This window comes from Nothobranchius furzeri, chromosome 9 (genome assembly GCF_043380555.1).
Source record: "Nothobranchius furzeri strain GRZ-AD chromosome 9, NfurGRZ-RIMD1, whole genome shotgun sequence".
NCBI classification, from domain to species: Eukaryota; Metazoa; Chordata; class Actinopteri; order Cyprinodontiformes; family Nothobranchiidae; genus Nothobranchius; species Nothobranchius furzeri.
The window spans coordinates 64,540,290-64,558,734 of NC_091749.1; the positions used below are offsets into that span (position 1 = coordinate 64,540,290).

The 18,445-nt window shown below is 41.2% G+C and overlaps 2 protein-coding genes across 2 annotated transcripts in view; one reads left to right on the forward strand and one right to left on the reverse strand.

The window, feature by feature from the left end:
• The window catches only part of LOC107381616 (large ribosomal subunit protein P2), a 129,465-nt gene that overhangs the window by 64,991 nt on the left and 46,029 nt on the right, over window positions 1–18,445 (forward strand). The window lies entirely within an intron of this gene.
• The window catches only part of LOC107381609 (trace amine-associated receptor 13c), an 11,241-nt gene continuing 3,096 nt past the window's right edge, over window positions 10,301–18,445 (reverse strand). The window contains exons 2-3 of the mRNA XM_015953365.3: window positions 12,622–12,960; window positions 10,301–11,325 (exon numbers count right to left, since the gene is read on the reverse strand). Of these exons, the coding sequence (XP_015808851.3) occupies window positions 10,442–11,325; window positions 12,622–12,880 (1,143 nt within the window). The 5' untranslated portion in view covers window positions 12,881–12,960 and the 3' untranslated portion in view covers window positions 10,301–10,441. The remainder of the gene's footprint in view (window positions 11,326–12,621; window positions 12,961–18,445) is intronic.

Genomic DNA, 18,445 nt, shown 5'->3' on the forward strand with positions numbered 1-18,445 from the left:
GTTTGGCGAGACCGACAACCGAATGGTCCAATGGTTGCTTTCGGTCCAAAGTTAGGTTTCTATACAAATGCAAAAGAACAACTTAAAATTTATTTTATTTTTTTGCTTTTTTTTTAATCTCCACAATATATAGGTATACTATGTTAGAATGTTTATGTTTTTCTGGAACTGCGCTGCTCTGGGTGGCTGCATGTTGGAGTAGCTCTGTTGACTATATGCAAGTTTTGCCTTTTCTTGGGCATTTTTTCTTCTAGTTTATCAAGAAAAACTGTATTTTTTGGACACTTTACTTCTCTGTTTCTGGTGCTGTGAAGCTTGGAGGATTTTTACTGCTATTTCTTTTAGCTTTTTTTACTTTTTGAGCATTTGTTATGATGTGTAACCATGGCAACAAGCTGGTTTACAATCGGGAGCAGTTGATTAACATTGGAAAGGCTGAAATAATACCTCAACTGAAGCCACAAATCCTAAATGAGCTAAAACCCAAGATGCGTGGATGCAGAGCGGGAGCAAAACGGAGACAGAGAAAGAGGAAATTCAAACCATCTCTTCCATCGATCATAATGGGCAATGTGAGATCACTAGCCAACAAGATGGAGGAACTCCAAGCCCTTTCAAGGACTCAGCCAGAGTTTCGGCAATTTCAGAACCACTGGAGGAGATAATGCAAAGAAGGATTCTCCAGAGAATCAAGAAAATTATGGACAACCCTGAGCATTCTCTTCACAAGACTGTCCGACAACGGAAGAGTGTCTTCAGTCAGAGACTTCAGTTTGGCTGCAACACTGACCGCTACTGGAGATCCTTCCTGCCAACAGCCATTGTAATATACAACAACTCTTTGATGACTTGACTTATTATGCTGAGCTACTACAGCAATCAATTTCCCTCTGGGATTAATAAAGTATTTTTGAATTTGAATTTGAATGTTGTTAAGAGGCATAAAAATGTTTTTAGCTGATTTGTTTTCCAAATTTTCCATTGAAGGATCTGTAAAATGATTTCCAAACATTTTAAAATCAATCATATCAAGACATTTTCTAATAATAGCTCTGACAGAGGTGGAGTCTGTGGTGATGTTTTGACCTGTTCTGGGATGTTTGTTGACTAGAATAAAAAAAATAGACAAAACGTTCCCGTAGAGAAAGCTGTTGCCATTTGAATTTAACATTTTGAAGTGTCATAAAGGTAGTTTTTGGTTAAAGTTGCTCTTATTGAAAATGAAATGATACATGTTTCACATCTGAAATTGTACTGAAGTCTGGATTTTATGGTGGTCAGCAAAAACGTCACTGGCTCACATTTACACAGAAATATGTTGTGCGACACGTGCAAAGTTGTTCTGTTTTTGTGTTTGTGGAGCAAAGGTGACTTTTTATGTATTCCTTTTGCCAAAGACACATACACTCTTCACATTGAAGGAGTAAACGGTAGCTGAGGTCTGCCAACTCATGATAGGCTCTAGATAGCTTTTACCTGACAGCAGCAGAAATATCTGAGTGGTGTTACGGTCTACCATTGGGACAGATGGCTGCTTTTTCAGATATTCTCAGCATTTCATCACTTACTGACACATTGAAATGCCCTCTTAGTCTATCAGGAATAGCTCAGAATAGAGAGCGTGTGATTAGTCATCAGGGGTGAAAGCAGCAGCTCTGTGAGGATCAGCTGTGAACTGCCAAGGACCTCCTCCATTTCTGGAGGCCAAGTCCAGACCAGCTCTAATCTCATATGTGGTGTCAAAGAGGAGGAAAAGCTTCCAGATAAGCAAAACTCTCTAAAGCGATGATGGCCACTTTGATATGAGGTTATATAACTTCTTTCATAGCTGGAGGGAAGGAGCAGCACAGCCGTTACGTCCCTGGGTTGTTTGGTTTTCAATCTGTCATCTGCAGAAATCCATATTATCTCATAAAGCTCATACATATTTATAATTATTGGACAAGATCGTAAATTATTAAGTGCTACATTCTAGTGTAACCAAACCAAAGATCAGGAATTTGTTGGTTTCAGCAAAGAAAAATAAATGCAAAAACAAATAAAACAGGACAAAATAATCAAATATTTCACTATTTTATCTTAAAATTTGCTACCAGAACACACATTTGCTGCATAAAAAAGCTGTTTGTCCTGATAAATGTTTAGTCGTGAAAACGTGAGGAAACCATCTCATTTCAGATTTATTTTCTGCAAAGATTAAAAACTGGATTAAGAAGCTCAATAAAATGGCAAACATTCACTTATTTTCTTTTATGTGTTCAAATACACAATTTTTCAGTAAAGAAAAAGACACATTTTATTTGCTGCATGTGCACAATTTTCTGATATTAGCTTCTGGACAGTATGAAGAAAATATTTTCATAGTTTTCTGTTAGATCTGTTTCCGCCCTACATGATTGAAGAGCTAAGGGCTAGTCGGAGCACAACCAAGACCAGAGTGCTTTTCTGCTGTTTTTATATAAGCATCTTCCCTACTGTCCACAATCTCTGGTCTCTTGACAACTTTCCATTTTAACTTGTAAATGTAAAATTTTGCAGGAATTTGGGCTGCATGGAACAAAACATTCACAAAATTTACTCAGACCTGTCTGCAAAACTTTTAGCATGCTTACGGACATTAAATCAAGGCAGAAATTTATTAAGAATATGACAAGTTTGTCAAAAAATGGGAGAAATCCAGATATATTCAGTGGTTTGTGGAGGCAGCGCGAATTGCTCTGGAACTAAATGATTCTGGAAATGTAAAGCTGACTGACGCTCAACCCAGAAAAACCACAAAAGCATTGATTTGTGAAAAGGTTTTTTATAATGCAAGCAAAATATAGAGTGGATGGAGGAGGAATTCCAGCGCTGAAGCATGTCGATGGCAGCATCACGGAGGCTTATCTCAACAGGGCCAGGAGGAAACAAAACACAAAAGGTACAGCGGAGGAGGGGTTCTTGGGAGGAAATGTGCTTTAGTCTGCCAAACACTTGAGATCAATGGATCCTTTTAAGCATCGCAGCAAACAGGAGGTTTCCAGCCTCATTTTAGAGAGAATTAAAGCTCAGCAGAAGCCAAGGTATTTGTATGTGTGGACCATCTCTATGAGGTTTCCCTTGAGTGGTCACTGAGGGGTTACATAGAGGTTTTTTTTAGACTTTGAAAACAACATTAGCTCAGTCTTGTCAGCATCCAGGACCAATTTTAAATGCAGAAGTGTTTGTTTGACCTCATTAAAAGTTTTCTGTAAGAATTCAACAGCTTTTTTTTTTGGGGGGGGGGGGGGGGGGGGGGGTTCCAAAACAGTAAATGATTGTGTCATCAGCATAAAAGTGCAAATTAGCATCACACACATTTTGTCCTATGTCATTAATATACATAATTAATAAGAGGGGTCCCAAGACAGAACCCTGTGGTACGCCCTTGTGGACACTCAAAAATTCAGAGGACAATCCATCACATTCAATGCATTTAGTTTTGTCCTTCAAGTAGTCTGTGAACCATGAGCTTGCATGTTCAGACCTCCCCAATAGAGAAGCTTTACAGCACAATCTACAGCGTCAAAGGCCTTTGACAGATCAATAAAAAGTGAGGCACAGTACTGCCTTTTATCAAGAGCAGCAAGTATGTCATTGATCACCTTTGTAGCTGCAGTGATGGTGCTGTGCTTTTTTCTGAAACCTGATCGCACACTTGAGAGAAGATTGTTTGAATATAAAAAGTCTTTCAATTGCTCTTACTAGGGTCCCTAGAAGTTTTGCCAGGACACACAGATTAGATATTTGTCTGTAATTCGTCAACAGAGCTGGGTCATCACCTTTTAACAAAGGAGAAACAAAAGCAGACTTCCAAACTGATGGTATTTGTTTGTTTTTGCTAGAAAGGTTCAAACGTGCTGTAGGAGGCCATGAAATCAGCAGCCATTTTTAAAAATAGGGTTCTATCATAATAATAGAACAACAACAAATTTACTAAACAAAATGTAGTTATTTCTACATTTTTATGAATTCAAACATGGCTTCAATGATACAGGGGATTTTTACAAATTAATACTGTTTTTTTTAATCTAAAATCTGCAACAAAGTCCTTTTTTCCAACCTTGTCTGTCATTTTCATAATCCTCAAGTTTTGTGTGATGTAACTGATTCTGTGTTAAGTAGCAAAGACCGTTTTCCTTTACAGGCATAAACTGCAATATATATATATATATATATATATATATATATATAATGATGCAATATATGTTTATGTTTATTTATTTATCAGACGCTTTTATCCAAAGCGACTTACAATTTATAACCTATAGGGCATGTTGTGATCTGTGGGGGAAACCGGAGTACCCGGAGGAAACCCACGCATGCATGGGGAGAACATGCAACTCCACGCAGAAAGGCTGCAGCCGAGCCGAGTTTCGAACCTGCAACCTTCGTGCTGCGAGGCAACAGTGCTAACCACTGCGCCACCATGCAGCCCAACATATAAAACGTTCCTCTAATTCTTCGTAGACAGGGTTGCAACCCAAAGATCAGGTTGCGGAGACTAATCCCAGTGGTTCTTCTGAAGTTATTTTACCTCCACATGACACACATGTCTTTGCAACAGTGGCACCATTTATTCTGGACATAGCCAACACTATTTCTGGTGTTGTGCCAAATGATTTTAAAAGAGTGGCCATTCACCCACGTTTAAAGAAACCTGGGCCAGATGCGTTGTCACCAGCTAATTTTGGGCCCATCTCTAATCTACCCTTGTTAATGGTCACATGGTGGCAATTTAAATGAACACGACGTTTTAGAAATCATTCGCTCTGGTTTTAAAACACTGCAGACTACTAAGGCAGCGTTGCTGAAGTTCTTGAACGATTTTCTTTTTCAATCGATGGCGGCTTTTACGTGCTGCTTGTTCTATTGGATCTCACTGCTGCCTTTGATATGGTGGACCGTGAGATGTTGCTGCAACGTCTCAAGCATTACTGTGAATGTCTGGCCTGACTCTTGAGTGTGTGTGTGTGTGTGTGTGTGTGTGTGTGTGTGTGTGTGTGTGTGCGTGTGCAGGAGGGTAGTTTCTCATCTCTTGGCTTATAATGGATTTAATGTTGTTTTTTATTTGTGACTGGAAATTAATTAATTAATTAATTAAGTTTGAGTTGAGCCGAGCTCACCACACCTCTTGAGATGTCACGGAGTTGATTTCCACCGGAAACAAAATAGATGTAGGAAAACAGTTAAAAACAGTTAAAAACGGTAAAAACGGACGTCGAGCAGACGTGATTTTTCTACTCTGAGTGCAGCAGGTGCGGTCTGAGCTTTATTTTTATTTATTTATTTTTTTGCCTGAAGGAAAGACATCTGTGAGCCTGTCAGCTCCAGTCAACCAAAAAGGCAGAAATGTTTCCCCTGAATCTGAGCGATGACCTGATGATGTTTGTGTTAAACTCTCACCGAGAAGGTCCCAAGATGAAATCAGAGGAAACTGTCAGAACTTTTGTCATCTGGGCAAACACAAGTTCCTTTTAGGATGCATGATTTAGATTTTAAATGGAGTAATTAAAAATCCTACCAGAATTATCATAAAATTATATGTTTAGTTATTTATTGCTTCTAACCTCTCACTTGCTCCAAACGAAAATAAATTAGAGGTTCGGACTAAACTCTTTTTTATTTTTTTGGGTGAATGCAAAGTAGCTGATTGTTATTTTCCTTGCTATTTTCTTAGTCAAATAATAAAAAACAAGCAAGAATACACGTTTGAACCCTCGGTGATTTGGTGTGTCACCACAGAGAAAGGTACCGCTGTGGTGTGGTGGTTTTATTAAACTGTTAATGTGAAACTTAGGTGGAACTGCTGTAAGTTGGCAGTGGTCACAACAGTCTGCTCTTCTTTCTTATACGACTGCATTTCATGCAACCAAAGGCGCTGCAGCACCAGGAGGACACATTTAAAGCAGTGACAACAGTTTCATTATACAGCTAAATAACAAAAGAAGAGCAATAAGAGACAAACTGTTTCATTTAGATATTAAAAATGTACACAAAGTCTTCAGTTCTGTTTATTTACCAAACAGTTTTGTTAAGTATTTTCCACATAGTTCATGTTTATAAGCTGTAAAGTCAACAGATGCACAAAAGAAGCATAAATCTGTAGTTTTTAGTAAATCTGAGCTGATGATGTGGACCGACCCGTGTCCATCTGCAGACAGTCGCTCTGAAAGCTGGAGAGGCCTCGGGCTACAGGAAGTCACAGGTGTGATGGAGGCGGGTAGTCATAATACACACACCGCCCCGCCAACACTTATTACCACTGATGTGTGTGTTTTGGTATACTTTAGTAAAACTGTAGTGCAGCTTTTTGTTTCACCTCTAAAATCAATCCATGGCTTAAAGGATTGCCTGCTCCTCCTTAAATATTTATTTCCCAGCAATCTTCTGCAAAATTTGTGATTGTCGCTTGCATTTTTATTTTTGAGCATCATAAATATTGAAGCATGCTGTATGACTCAAGCGCTGTGCATTGAGGGCAGGAAACAACCGAGACGGCGTGATTGAACTTTGTAATTTCCAAAAGAAGATGAGCATATCCGTTGAGAACCTCACACACGTCGTTTTAGATTATTCTCATATAATCCCAGAGTCTCCCCCGGTGATGCACGGAGCCTGCAGGACTGGTGTCACACCTACCTGGAGTCTCTGCTTCCGTTGCCTGCTAAAAATACACAAAGGTTCATCGTACCCACTACTGCACTTAACCTGAGTGTCTCCATCACTGCAGCATTTTAATATTTATCACCAGGAGTTTGCTATTTGGAATGAATAATAATAACCCTGCTTCCTGATGCTCTGAGAAGTCGCGTGTTTCAGATTTAAACTAAAAACATGATTAGTTTTTTGTAGTAGACACAGAGTTTGTGTGGATGCCTTTAACACGGAGATTAATAATCAGAAAGAAGCCCCTTCCAGGGCTGACTGACTTCTCTCTGTTGCCTCTCAGCCTGCTTGTTTCACGTTGTTCTGAACTTATAAATGTCAAAGTCTCACATGGCTTTGCTGCACAGCTGACAGGAAACTGCTTCTTATTTAATCAGGTTTTATTTTTCCAGGATGTCACGCTGAACAAATCCTTAAATGACTTTAAGAGCTGACAAAAATCACAAACTGTGTTAGTTTCTCTACACTTCTGTGAGAACTTTATAAATCAACTCATTTATAACATTAAATTGGAACATAATACTGGTAAAAATTCTATTAACACCTGTATGTGTATATATATATATATATGGATGCTGTTGATCTAAAATTGGCTCATTAGCAGAAATAAATGTTTGAATAATAAATAATAGACACTTTGAGGAACCCCATAATACTACTGCCGACAAATTAAATAACTATTTGTGCTCTATCTTCATGTTTTATGAAATATTATACGAGGAAAAATTAGTTGGTTGTTGTTTTTGTCTCTTGTACACACACACACACACACACACACACAATCAAGAGTCAAAATTCGAAGCCTCAGGGAGGACGCTATTCCTCGGCCTGTTGTCCAAGCTGCTCAGTCTTCTGCCTGAAGGAAGGAGGGTGAATACATCTCGACAGGTCACTCTGTCCTTGTTCAGGTTCTGCATATTTTAACATGAATGTCCTCTAGAGAAGCATTACTGCCTTTGAGCAGGTCTGAGCAGGCTTTGCGTTTTGTCAGACTCAGATGAGTTTTGTTATGGAAGAAGTCAGGATGCTGTCGACCACAACCCTAACACCCAGATTTTTGGTCACAAAAAGTCTGAAATCCTTTTGAGCATCCTTGAATTTTGTAGAGCATTTTACTGGTCTTGAGATATCAACACAGCACACCTGAAGAAAAGAAGATTAGAGCATTTGTTTGTGTAGAAATGGGTCCTTGAGGAGACTCTAAAGAGTGTCAGCTAGGTCTGAAGCCGAAGGCTTTGCAGGAAACACAGACAAAACTTCACCAGGACAGCAGTAGGTAGCGCGGGCTGTCCAGTAAACGGAAGGTTGCAGGTTCGATCCTGGCTCTGACCAGAGAATGCTGCTGTTGTGTCCTTGGGCAAGACACTTAACCCACCTGGCCTGCTTGCGGTTGTCAGAGGGACCGTTGGCGCCAGCGTTCGGCAGGCCTCATGTCCGTCAATGTGCCCCAGGGCAGCTGTGGCTACATTGTAGCTCATCATCCCCAGCGTGTGAATGGGTGAATGACTGATTGTGGTGTGAAGCGCCTTGGGGGGTTGTAAGAAGGCACTACAAATACAGGCCATTTACCATTTAGAGGAGATCATTCATTACCATACGCATCACATACTCCTGACTGATGAAACCTTACCTCATAGCTAACACACGACCTTTTACCTTTAGAAAGTCTCTAAAGGGACAGAAGGAACACAGGAAAGAAATATTCTGTTCCTAGTTGTGTTTTATCTTGCAAACATGGAAAACTGCGACTGGACATGACTTGATGCCTCTGTAGAAAACAACCGTGTCCCTGCTAGAAACCCGCCCACCCTATCAGCTCTCTGGGGCATCTCTGCCTTTGCCCTTTCCTCCTTTGAGCCAAAACCAGACATCCGCCACAGGTGGTCCGTGTGCTTTATTGGTTCTGACACACATGTTTTGCCTTAAGAGCTCAGAGAGACAATAAAACATTCATTAGAGCAGTGAAATGAGAGCAGATGGAAAAAAAATGGGACAACAATACGTAACCTTGTGGCGGCTCTAAAGTTCTCTGACCTATCACGTCTCTTCCTTGCAGCCGTATTGTGTGTTTTTGTGTTGTTTCACAGCCTCGGAGCTGAAACAGCACAAAAAGCCATCTAATCTTAACCACTGGCCCATTGAAGCACAAACCTAGAAGTTTCGACTAAAGCATCATTTACTCTTTCTTTTCTCAGCCCCTGGATGGAACTGGACGCGCCTTTTGACTCTAGCACGGCATCACCGAGGATTTGCCCACATGTAAATTATTCTGACTAACAAATAGCACCAAGAATGTTTTTGTTTACTTGCAAATGAGTTTTTTCTCCACCTTTCTTGAGCCGAAACGTCCTCACAACCAAACTCTTGTTACAAGCTGGCAGCCGCTAGAAAAAATCTCCTTTATTCAGATTGTAGCATCTTTATCCCACAAACACAGAAAAGCTGTTTAAAGGTTCTGAAGTTTGACTCAGTGGCAGGAATCAGGCACAAAAAACTTCCAAATAGGATTTTTATTTAATTAAACCAAAGAAAAGAGGCGAGACAGAAATATTTAGGTTTTAGGTTGGAGTTCTTCCTACATGATGTTGGTCCAATTTGCTACATTGCAAATTCAAAAGTAGACAAAAGGTGCCGGGAATCTCGGACAGGGTGAGCGGTTGCATGTTGATGAGCAAAGTTCTGATAAACAAACAAAATAAAAACAGACTTTGAAATAAGATGAGATCAATGATTTGAATATCATTTAGATTATTTGTTGACTGTATTAGTTCAAAGCAGTTCATTTGTTAAAGAGCAAGTCACCCCCAAATCAACTTTTTTTTCTGTTAAACTATATACATGCGTGTCTAAATGTGCTGCAGACACCTGTAGTAAACAGTTTTGGCACTTTAGTGCATTTTAGTTAAAATTTTAATTTTCTGCTTAAAACTGTCAGTGTTGTGCCGTTGTCAGGTAAAAACTCTGCACTGCATTTGAATTTAAATCTGCCATCGCTATTGGCTAAGAGGTACCCTAGAACGTTAGCTGGTACCATATGATGTCACAATGTTGTTGTGAGACTGTGTGTGTGTGTGTGTGTGTGTTTGTTAGCGGCTCCGCCCTCTCGGTTTGCCAGGCAACGGCATTTGATGCATTTTTCAAACAGGAAGTGGGAGTTGAGTAATACTCTGGTAGAGGGTGACTTGCTCTTTAACAGTGTTTTCCCCTAAATGTGTTCATATTTATGCCAACAGTGTTGCCAGGAGTAACAAGAAACAACTTGTGGACAAATCCCATTTTAACCACAACAAACATTTTATTTTATAACACCATATTTCAGTCTCACATGGTTTAACTTACATCGGTCTGAGAAAAATCAGGCTGCATTCTGATTAATATAAAACTTGCCACCTGGTCCACTGATCTTTCACTTTAAATAGTTTTACTCTAAATAATTAGTTTTCTCAGATGTGTACTTTTTCACCAGAGTACATCAGTAATCCGGAGTAATCCTGATCAGACTGCTAAGAGGACTATTTGTTCTCGTTGCATTCACACCTGGACTCCGAACCGTCCCTTTGTGGTCCCAACTCCAAACTGCATGCAACAGTGTGAACAAGACCATGCGTTTCATTTGGACAGCTGCTTCCCCATCTCCTCTCTGTAACATCACCTTTGTTCCCATCAGGAGGAAACTGATCTTCTCATGAATAAAGTGAATAACAACTTTAAGTGATTCAAAACCACGGAGCCACAGAATAACTGGATGCAGTCCTCAGGTCTTCTCTCCGTGAGGGAGTGACTGTTCTCTCTGAAAGAGCAGGGTCACACCTTTCCTGAAGCGGCTGTCCCTGACGCTGTAGATAATCACATTACAGCAACTGTTTCCCGTCAGAATCCAGAAGGCGAAAAAGGAAAAGTTACACCAGGTGTATCCCACCACGTTCCCCAGCACGAACACGGCAATGGGAGAGAAGGACGCCGTGAAGGCAAACGTCAGTATGCCAATTGTCTTTGCAGCCTTGATGTCTGAGAAGGAGGGTCTGTAAGAGCATCCTCCCCCGCCTCCCCCTCCATCACTCAGACTCCCCTCTGAGAGCAGCTTGCGTTTCCTGGTGTACCTTCGGATGCTGGTGAAAGACACAATGTTCACTGCTAATGTGCCACCCAGAAGTGTGAAGTCGAATGCTGGGAAAAGCAGCAGGATGTTGGCATCATGTGGAAGCCGGCCTCCAAACAGCAGAGGGGTGTAATTGCACATGCGGCTGCACTCGTTGTACTCTAACGTGAAGTTACTGCTGAAGATGAGCGGAGCCAGAGCCAGCAGGAAGCTGGCCGCCCAGGACAGCAGGATGAGGAACAGCGTTCGTCTCCTTGTCACCAGCGCATCCTTGTGGAGCGGCCACAGGATAGCCACGCTGCGCTCCAATGTCATCAGGAAGATGGTGCTGATGGAGACAAAAGTGCATCCACCAAAGACAGGACCAATCAGCATGCAGGGCTGCCAGGGGCTAGGCAGCTCACCTTGAGAGGTGGAGGAGGCGGCGCTGCCCTGGTACCACACTGGGGGCGAGCTGGTCACCATCAGAGAGATTTCTGTGTAGACAGAGAAGGGAACCACGACGACGCCAACCATCATGTCTGCCATGGCCAGAGAGACTGTCAGAGAGGACGAGGAGGGAAACGTGCATTTTAACACAACTTCACTTCAGTTCACCTTTGTTGTCATTGCACCTTTCACAATAAAATATAATGTAAGTGAATAATAATTAGAAAATAATGCTAATATTATAAAGGTAATAAAAATATAAGATACTTTTTTGTAGAATTTTTCATGTTTTCTTTAGTAAAAAGAATTGTTTGAAGATGCTAAAGCGGTTAAAGATGCTAAAGAGGTTGAAGATGCTAAAGAGGTTGAAGATGCTAAAGCAATTAAAGATGCTAAAGCGATTAAAGGTGTTAAAGCAATTAAAGATGCTAAAGCGGTTAAAGATGCTAAAGCAATTAAAGATGCTAAAGCAGTTAGACGTTGAAGATGCTAAAGCAATTAAAGATGCTAAAGCAATTAAAGATGCTAAAGCGATTAAAGGTGTTAAAGCAATTAAAGATGCTAAAGCGATTAAAGATGCTAAAGCAATTAAAGATGCTAAAGCAGTTAGACGTTGAAGATGCTAAAGCAATTAAAGATGCTAAAGCGATTAAAGATGCTAAAGCAATTAAAGATGCTAAAGCGATTAAAGGTGTTAAAGCAATTAAAGATGCTAAAGCGGTTAAAGATGCTAAAGCAATTAAAGATGCTAAAGCAGTTAGAGGTTGAAGGTGCTAAAGCAATTAAAGATGCTAAAGCGATTAAAGATGCTAAAGCAATTAAAGATGCTAAAGCGGTTAAAGATGTTAAAGCAATTAAAGATGCTAAAGCGGTTAAAGATGCTAAAGCGGTTGAAGATGCTAAAGTGATTAAAGATGCTAAAGCAGTTGAAGATGCTAAAGCGATTAAAGATGCTAAAGCGGTTGAAGATGCTAAAGCAGTCAAAGATGCTAAAGCGGTTGAAGATGCTAAAGCAGTTAAAGATGCTAAAGCGGTTGAAGATGCTAAAGCAGTTAAAGATGCTAGGGGCTCAAATTGCTGCCGTTAGCCAAAACTAAAAGACTATCATTGTATTGTTCCACTTTCAGCATCCAAATGCTTTAAAAACATTTTAAACAGGTTTAGAATCTTACCCAAATACTCAAAAAATCATAAATTTGACTTTTGAAATGCATTTCCTAGAAAACCAACCAAAATAATCAGGTTAGTTATTCCAAAGAAATCTGTAGTTGTTCACGTCTGTCACTGGGAATACTTCAGAGGATTTGACTTTTTTTTAATTCAATAATTTGACACTAAACAAATGTGGTGCTATAAAAAGAATCTGCACTATTACTAAGCTTTGGACTATAAAGTAACAAATGTACCTTTCAAGTATCCCTGTGGGGTTCTGGACTGTCTTGTTTGCACAAACACTGTAAGAGTGACCACGTTTCCCACCACGATGGCAAACGCCAGGCTGACCATGAACGCCACAGCGAGGGTGCGATTGATGACCCCGCAGCAACAGAGGGTGCAGAGCGGTGGGAGAGACCGACCCTGCCCGAGGTCTGCCTGAGCGGCTGCCGTCAGATTAAACGCTGAGGTCGCCGGCAGAGCTGCTGTCCCTGAGATGTTGGCAGTCATGGCCCAGACGGGTTAAGATCCTTCAGATGTCCCTGTGAGCGGGTCGTTCAGGAAACCATGTTCTGGACTGGGAAATGATCCTAGAAGAAAAATGTTAGGAGTTAAAAAATCTTTTTTATATAAAAGTTTCCTCTAATCTACATATTTAGATTTTCAGTCACAATTTATATTCAGTTTAGTGAAACTCCTTTGGGACTAAATATAACTTAGTTCAGAAGTTCAGAACCAAATGTTGTTCTCGGCTGACAACTAAGTGCGCAAATATCTAAGTCATCTGTGCTATTTGCTGTCTGGGAGAATGAAGGTGTACAAGTCCCAGAAAGTAAGGATAACAGGAGTGGACATAAATGGACCAAAGCTAAACCAGCAGTGTTCATGAGGTGGTGCAAGAGAGAATGTCCCAAGACAAAATCTGATTTAAAACTCAACAATGCTAATTTACGGGTTGGACTTGAACCCCTCAACTTTAAATAATTAATCTTTTGGTTCTGGTTGAAAGATTTTTTTTCTTTCACAAAAGTAGAATGCCTTCTTCAGGTCAGGGATGAGTGTAAGTATCTCGGGCTCTTGTTCACGAGTGAGGGAAAGCTGAAGCATGAGGTGAATAAGTTGATTAGTGCTGCATCTGCAGTGATGCTGGCGTTTTACTGGTCTGTCGTGGTGAAGAGAGAGCTGAGCCAAAGAGAGAAGCTCTCAATTTACCGGTCGATCTACGTTCCTACCCTCACCTATGGTCACGAGCTTTGGGTAGTGACCAAGAGAACGAGATCACGGATACAAGCGGCCAAAATTAGCTTTCTTCTTACCGACGCTGGGCTCCCCCTTAGAGAGAGGGTGACAAGCTTGGTCATCCGGGAGGGGCTCGGAGTAGGCCCGCTTCTCCTCCACATCGACAGGAGCCAGTTGAGGTGGCTGGGGCATCTGGTCAAGATGCCTCCCGGACGCCTCCCTCGGGAGGTTTTCCGGGCACGTCCAACCAGGAAGAGGCCTAAAGGAAGACCCAGGACAAGCTGGAGGGACTATGTCTCTCACCTGGCCACGGAACGCCTTAGAATTCCCCTGGAGGAGCTGGCCCAAGTGGCTGGGGAGAGGGAAGTCTGGGCCTCTCTGCTTAGGCTGCTGTCCCCGCAACCCGACCCCGGATCAGCGAAGGAAGACGGACGGATGGGCAATATTTACTCCTCCTTTGATCTACGACTATAGCCTCTGTCAATGTTCCCCAGGGCAGCTGGGGCTACAATCACCACCAGGGTGTGAATGTGTGTGTGAATGGGTGAATGACTGATTGTGTTGTAAAGCACCTTGGGGGATTCCAGGACTCTAAAAGGCACTGTATCAAATACAGGCCATTTCCAAACTTCATGTCATCAAAATCTTCTATTTATTAGTTAATTTATTATTGTTTTTTTTTTTTTTACTATTATAAAAGCAAAAACAGGAGAAATGTTGTTAAAAAGACACAAAATCCGCTGACTTCTGAAAGTGGAGGCACTCCAGACCGGACCGGGGAGGCAGTGGATTCAGGTAAATAATGATAAACCCACTGAGACGAACACGTTCTAGTCGTGAGTAATGTACCGGAGCTGTCGCCACCATAAGCAGATGATAAAATCTTCATTGCTGAAGCTTTAGGACGTGTCGGAGCGAGCACTCTTTACCGTAATGGCTTGTTTCTGTGGACTCTGCTTGGGCGCCCACTCTCATTAGTCGTGGTGTTAAATGTGCACATGAACAGGGTTCTGTCGCTGCCTCAGGTGAGATTACTGAGAAACTGCCCAGTGACTTCCTGATTGCCTGACTGATTGATCCCCCTTTCTGTTGCCTCTGAGCTGTGCTTGATTTGCTTTTCATCACAGAAGCATTCAGGGAAGACAGCGTGAAATCCTCCGTCTTTCAGAAAGGATTTATTTCCTTGTCCTTCGGTCAAAGATGCTGATGCTTCAGAGCCTTTTAGTTAAGCTCACAAGTGAAGATGATTTGTTTGTTGGTGAGTTGGCTGTGCTTGTGTGCCAGCTGGTGGTGGCGTTAGTGTTACTCATGTTTTCAACAGTAAACGCTGCCTACTCAGTTTAAAATTCACACTCTTGACCTCATTCATCTGCATGACAATCCATCCTGGGTGAGCAAAAACGTTTTCAGAGCTCCGCTAATTTATTAGAGAGAACCAGTTAATAGATTTATAAAATATCTGATTTGCATATTCAGACTCTGCACTTAGAAGTTGATTAAAACAAATGCCGCCTCTGCTCTGTGGTAACAGTTTAGGCTCTACCAGGCAGTCAGTTCAAAGGGATCCTCAGGTGTCTTTAAAGACTCGGCCACTCCGAGTCTTTTAGTTTCTCCGTTTCATCAAAGGTTTTTATTGAGGGGTCTCCTGTGTGAACGCACTTTAGAGGTGATTTACTCTAAGTCATCTAGTTGAGATGATCTTCTGGGCTCTGTTCCATAAAGAATTTCCCAGAAGTTTTGTTTCCTTTTGCTCTGAAAATGAAAAATCCTGACAGAATATTTTTACGACTTTTTGACAGTAGAAACGTGGATGAGGCTCAAGTGGAATTAGCTCATGTGGTTGTTTTAATCTTTGCTACTTCAGATAGGATGAAAAGTGTTTATGTGACCTTTAACAAAGGCCCAGTTGGCTGTTTGCTTCTCAGTGATTAATGGTTTTGTTTTGCCAGCATAAGACTCTTTGTGTTGGAGAGCTGTAATGATTGTTTTCTCTGTTTTAAAATCATATATTTTGTGGTAAAAAGCAACATAATTCTTCACCAATTTACTCCCCCCTCAGAAGGTATGTGGAATGTGCCGTCGCTATGGCAACTCAACTCTGTCTCCTTTCCCAGCCTGGGCGGGACTGCGGGAAGGCCGGTGAAACGTTCCAGGGTCACTGCAACCCTCCAACCCTCAATGCTCCTCCCCCTATCCACACTGAGGTGACATGCGCTGCTTATCGTGGCTGCAGGAACTGAAGTAGGGATAGTCCAACCCACCACCTCACCTAGTGGACACTTATGTTGTGTTGTCTGAAGTCTGTTGCATTTCTGTTTGAGGTGTTTTTTTGCAGAGCAAAGCTGCCCTCCCGGTGGAGGGTAACTCTGAAGTGCCTTTTTTCCCTCCACCTGAACCAATCCTCATGTAACCCTCTTAGCTCCGTTAAGGTAGCGCGACTCAGGGTTGCGAATGACCACAATCACCAATTCTTGTCATGTGTCTTGCCCATGTATGTCTGATCTCTGAATTGTGTGTACTGAAACTCTAATTTCCCTCTGGGATTAATAAAGTATCTTTGATTTGATTGATTTGATTGAACCAGGAAACAAACCATTTATGACCTTATTTTGCTGTTCAGAGATGCACCGGGAAAGTAACATTTTTCTTCTGCTGGTGATATTTTTCCTCATAATTGACCAAATTATTACATGAAATATTGTGTGCAATGGCAGCTTGATGGCACTGAAAATGTTCATAAAAATGAAATATCAACACTGGAGTCGTTTTAAAGTAACATTGAGCAGTTTCCCACTCCTCCGCCCTACTGGTTGAAAGTGGAATTACAACAGTCGTAAACAACTCTACAGCAGCCTGCTGTAGCTAGTGCTAACAACAAGCTAACACTAACATGAGCCAACTAATTCTAATATAAACCACGAAGTAAAAGCATCCACACTGTTGGACAAAAATATGATTACTCACAAGTCCAGTAGCAACAGAGCCAGGTCACCATCAGTCTGTGATTTTGTAGCCTCATTTAGCGCCTTCAAACTAGCGTATATAGGCCCCGCCGATGTTCACTCTGGTTTTAGCTCTTTGCTTCGCCTCCAAAGACATCACTTTCTTACTTTAATTTCCAGGCTCTATCATCACGCCAGCAAGAAAGCAAACATCTTCGTTTTCTTCTTGTGCGTTTTATTGAAGATTGACAAACTGAAAAAGCTAAAGGTAAAGAGCTCCTCCTATGGGACACCTACCCACTCCTCAGAACTGTTAAGTATTGTATTTGGCCAGTAGAGGGCTGCAGAGTGGTTTCAAATAGGGCACCGTTTCAAGTTCCTTAAGCCTAATTTATACTTCTCCATCTGTGTTGGGACGGAGACATGCAACGCCATCGTCCGTCCTTGTGAAGGCTCTCCAGAAGGCTCGCAAGGATGGACAGAGTTGAGCCCACTTTTCTAAACAAAGAGACAGAGAACGCAAGCTTGTGATTGGTCAGGACGCCGCTTTCATCAACAGCATCGCCATTGCGCTCTCAAAAACGTAAAGAGAACCAAAGACATTTAGCAGCAGACACAGAGCAGTTTGAAGAATACCTCGCGGAAAACTCTATATAAATGAACGTTTTATTTACCCGTGACTGGAGGAGTAAAAAAGATACGTAGCAGGTGTTTTATTCGTGGACGGAAATTATGGGAAACGTGGGTTCAGAGGTGGCGAGCACTTGAAGAGGTGGAGGAGAATGAGAGACAAATTTGTCCATGTTAAAAAGACAACACAATGGTACGTGCACTATCTTGGATACCACAGAACAGCGCTACGCCCTCTGTTGTACTGACTGGGAATTGCTTCGCAACGCTCCCCAGGAGACGGAGACGTCCGAAAACCAAACGTCTCTGTCAGTGCGTGCGTCTCTCCTTCGTGGAGCTGACAGAGAAGTATAAATCAGGCTTAACTCAACAATCACTGAGATCAATGTTAAAGCGCTAGCTTAAAGTGTAACAAACTGTTTTACTTTAAATGAGTTATACTAGCCATTAGCTCATCAATCTTTAAGAATATATTGTTTCTCCAAACGGAGGCTGTTCAGAGCATTAATAAAACCTCGGGTGCTTATGGGATTTTTCATCATCTTGAGTAATAAATGAACCAAATATGTTAAATTTCTGATTCTGAAGTTTTTCCTGCATGTTTTCAGGCTTTTTTTGTTGTTTCCGAAAACAAAAAATAAATAATTAAACGTTGACTTTTATGTTTACGCACATTTTTTTGTTTATTTTTTCATTCGAGGTTTGCGTGCAAATAACAAAAATAATAATTCAAATGTAACTAGAAGCTTTTTACTTGATAGGCTCAAAACAAGACTGAACTTATGGTTTTTCACATTTATATTTTATTATCTTGCTGGATGAAATAAGATTTAGTGAAAATCCTGCCGTCTTTGTGTTGAATAAACTCTCATATTTGCTTCATGGTCATGTCCTTTTGCAAACACTCAGGCACAGCAACAATGGCAGACTCTCAGATGCGATCAAGGCCGAGCTTTAGAAGAGCTGATTTTAAATATTAACACTGTGAAAGAATCTCCTGAGCATCTGAAACGCTGGAGGTGGGCGGGATGGAGGGGGGCTGTTGGTGCCGTTTGACGTCAAACGTAGTTCATCCTTTGACTGTGATTCAGTCGTCTATGAATGCCTTTTATCAATGAATCACACAGCTCAGAGATGTCAAGACTATGTCATGAAGTTCACACTTTAAATATTATTATATATTGTATTGTTTATGTCGATTACATTTCCGACAGCTTTAGGCAACAGTTTAGAACGAATGACTACCAAATCAAAAAGATGATGA